Below are 2,727 nucleotides of genomic sequence, written 5' to 3' on the forward strand. Positions count from 1 at the left end.
AGGGGATCTAGGGGAAGTGAAGATAGGGAATATAAGGGAAGTGACGGTAATAAGGAGATGGGAAGTAGAAATGAATGCAAGTGGCGGGAGCGATGAGAGGGGTAAGTAAAGGATGATGGAGTTGGGGGAGGAGGGCGAATGGTGAAATAAGGCGAGGGGAAGTAAGGGAATGTAAGGGGAGTAAGAGAGAAAATATTAAAGACTTGAAATTAATTTTCAGACTTAAAATGGCCTACTGAAGCCTCTAAATAATTTTTGTTTAAATATCAGGAAATTTATGATAGAATTTTTAGTATTCAGTTCTTGCAAAATTAAAAATCAAACTTTTTTTTGCATCCCTGATGGATACTTACTTGTACAAGTTGGCACAATAACTATTGAGTTTCATAAACGCCTGTCTATGAAACACAACATTCAAACTCATGATGTTGACAGTCAACGACCGCTCCACATTTCTAAAATGCGATTTAAAGTCTGGGCAGTTGGCTTTGACCTGGCGACGAAAAATTTATTAATATTATAACATTTTTTCACCCATTTTTAATTTGATTTCTAATCGCTAGAGATAACATACAGTCATTTAAGTCACTCTTCATCACTTTTTAAAGTCAGTCACTATTGTCACTTTTTAAAATTTTTTCCAGATAAATTTTTTTTTTTAATTTACCTTATAGATTTTTAGATTTGCCTTAACTTCTTATGAATGTAAACACATTTCTACTCAATATTCTACTTACTCCTAATTCAATCAACTTGTTTTGGATTTTAAATATTTTGTTTGATACACTTGAATTAATTGAATTAATTCCTAATTATATTTTGAATTTTTTACAATTTTCTAGTATTTTACATTCTTTCGAATTTACTTTAATTCTTTTAAATCCACTCAATTCTACTCATCAAAATCTGTTGAATTTCCCCAAAAAATTTTTAATTCACTATAAATTCAAAGAATTTTAAAAATATCTTTATATAGTTTTCAATTTACATGAATTTTTATTAATTTCATAAAATATTCTTCTCGTTTTCCTTAAATTCCTATAAATTCAGTCGTATTTTATTTAAATGTTGAAGTTTTTCTTTTAATTTTCTTCAATTCTGCAGAATCTCTACTGAACTCTGTTTACTCCTATTTTATTCAAATCGATGGTAATTTGTTGACTTTTGAAAGTTTGTTTAATTAAATTAACTGCAATTAATTCTTATGAATTACATGAGTCTCTTGAAGCCCGCAAAATTCTTTTAAATTCGCTACAATTTTCTTTAATTCTCCCTGGTCTTTTAAGCTCACCTTAAATTCTTAGTAATTTCATCGAACTGTTTTGAAATTTGAATTCCTTTGAATTTTGTCAATAAACTCTAAATTTAATGAGTCCACTGAATTAAAAAAAAAATTGTGTATCATGTTCAAGATCACCTAGAATTTTTTTGAACTAAATCGAATTCTTTCCATTTCCCTTAAATTTCTCTGAATTCCCTTGAATTCTGATTAAATGGTATCATGGCATAACCACGTAAGTGCCACTTTTTTCAAAGCACGATTTATTGATCTAAGAATTCTTAACAACTTCATCATATATTGTGGCAAAAACTTTGATTTTTAAATTGTTGAAACCATTTTTTTAACGAGATATGGAAAAACCAATAGCGCCATTCGACTCTGTGAAAAAACGTCCTTGAAATCCATGTATTGAAAAATGTTGTGCTCCATCCAATTTGTTATATACATATAGATTAAATATAAAATCCATACCATGTATTTGTTTGTTTATACTATACTATTTTTTCATTGTTTAAACAATTCAAACATAATTATTTTTGTAAATCATCTATTAATTTTTTCGCTATTTACTTTTCCATTAATTCCATGACAAAATGACCTCTTTGAAAGTTTTTTAAATTTGAAAATTTTAAAAATTTATATTAACGATATTTTACAAATAATTTTTCACTTTCCAGGCTTCTATTTATCTCGTAACATTATTCAGGTCTTTAAATTATATATTTTATGTTAATTATAGGGTAAAAAATAAAATAAGATTTTTCATGATACCTTCATAATTATCTATAGAAATCCACACACTCTCGAAAGTACTTTCTCATTTTTTTCTTTTTTAAATCATTCCAATTTTATCAAGGTTTTTTTGTTCTTCTGAGAAATTTTTTGTTTGTATTTAAATTGCTCCTCCGTGACCCCCTCAATAATTTATATTGTTTCCTTTTCCTTTTTTTTTACCATTCACTTAAATTTTTTAAATTCGCCCCGATTTTTTTCACTTTTATTTTACTCAATTTGATGCAAATTTTTGAAATAACAAAATTTTGTTGAATTCACTCATATTAGGAATTTCCTCAAAGACTGTTGAATTCCCTTGAATTCCTATAAATTCTCTTCTATTTTACTGAAATCAATGGAATCTTATTCAATTCCTCTGAATTCTTTTGAATTTAACTTGACTTATTTCGAATTAATTTTGAATAACGAATTTAGGGTAAATTCATAAGAGTCTTATGAATTGATCCTGAATTTCTTCAAATTCAACCAAAATTTTTATAAATTCAATCGAATTCTTTTGTATTCAAGAGACAATTAGTCACATTATTAATACAAATTAGTCCCTTTTAGTCACTAACAGATACTTTTGGTCTCTTTTTCGGTTTAAATGGGTCACTTCTTCACTTTTCTCGGTTTCGTATCATACTTTTATCTGAGGGGGGGGGGGGGGG

At 27.8% G+C, this 2,727-nt stretch overlaps 1 protein-coding gene across 1 annotated transcript in view; it reads right to left on the reverse strand.

Moving 5' to 3' along the window:
* LOC117167588 (vacuolar protein sorting-associated protein 13C-like) overlaps positions 1-2,727 on the reverse strand; it is a 94,465-nt gene that overhangs the window by 70,979 nt on the left and 20,759 nt on the right. The window contains exon 16 of the mRNA XM_033352642.1: positions 354-493. Coding sequence (XP_033208533.1) covers positions 354-493 — 140 coding nt within the window. The remainder of the gene's footprint in view (positions 1-353; positions 494-2,727) is intronic.

This window comes from Belonocnema kinseyi, chromosome 2 (genome assembly GCF_010883055.1).
Source record: "Belonocnema kinseyi isolate 2016_QV_RU_SX_M_011 chromosome 2, B_treatae_v1, whole genome shotgun sequence".
Lineage (NCBI taxonomy): Eukaryota > Metazoa > Arthropoda > Insecta > Hymenoptera > Cynipidae > Belonocnema > Belonocnema kinseyi.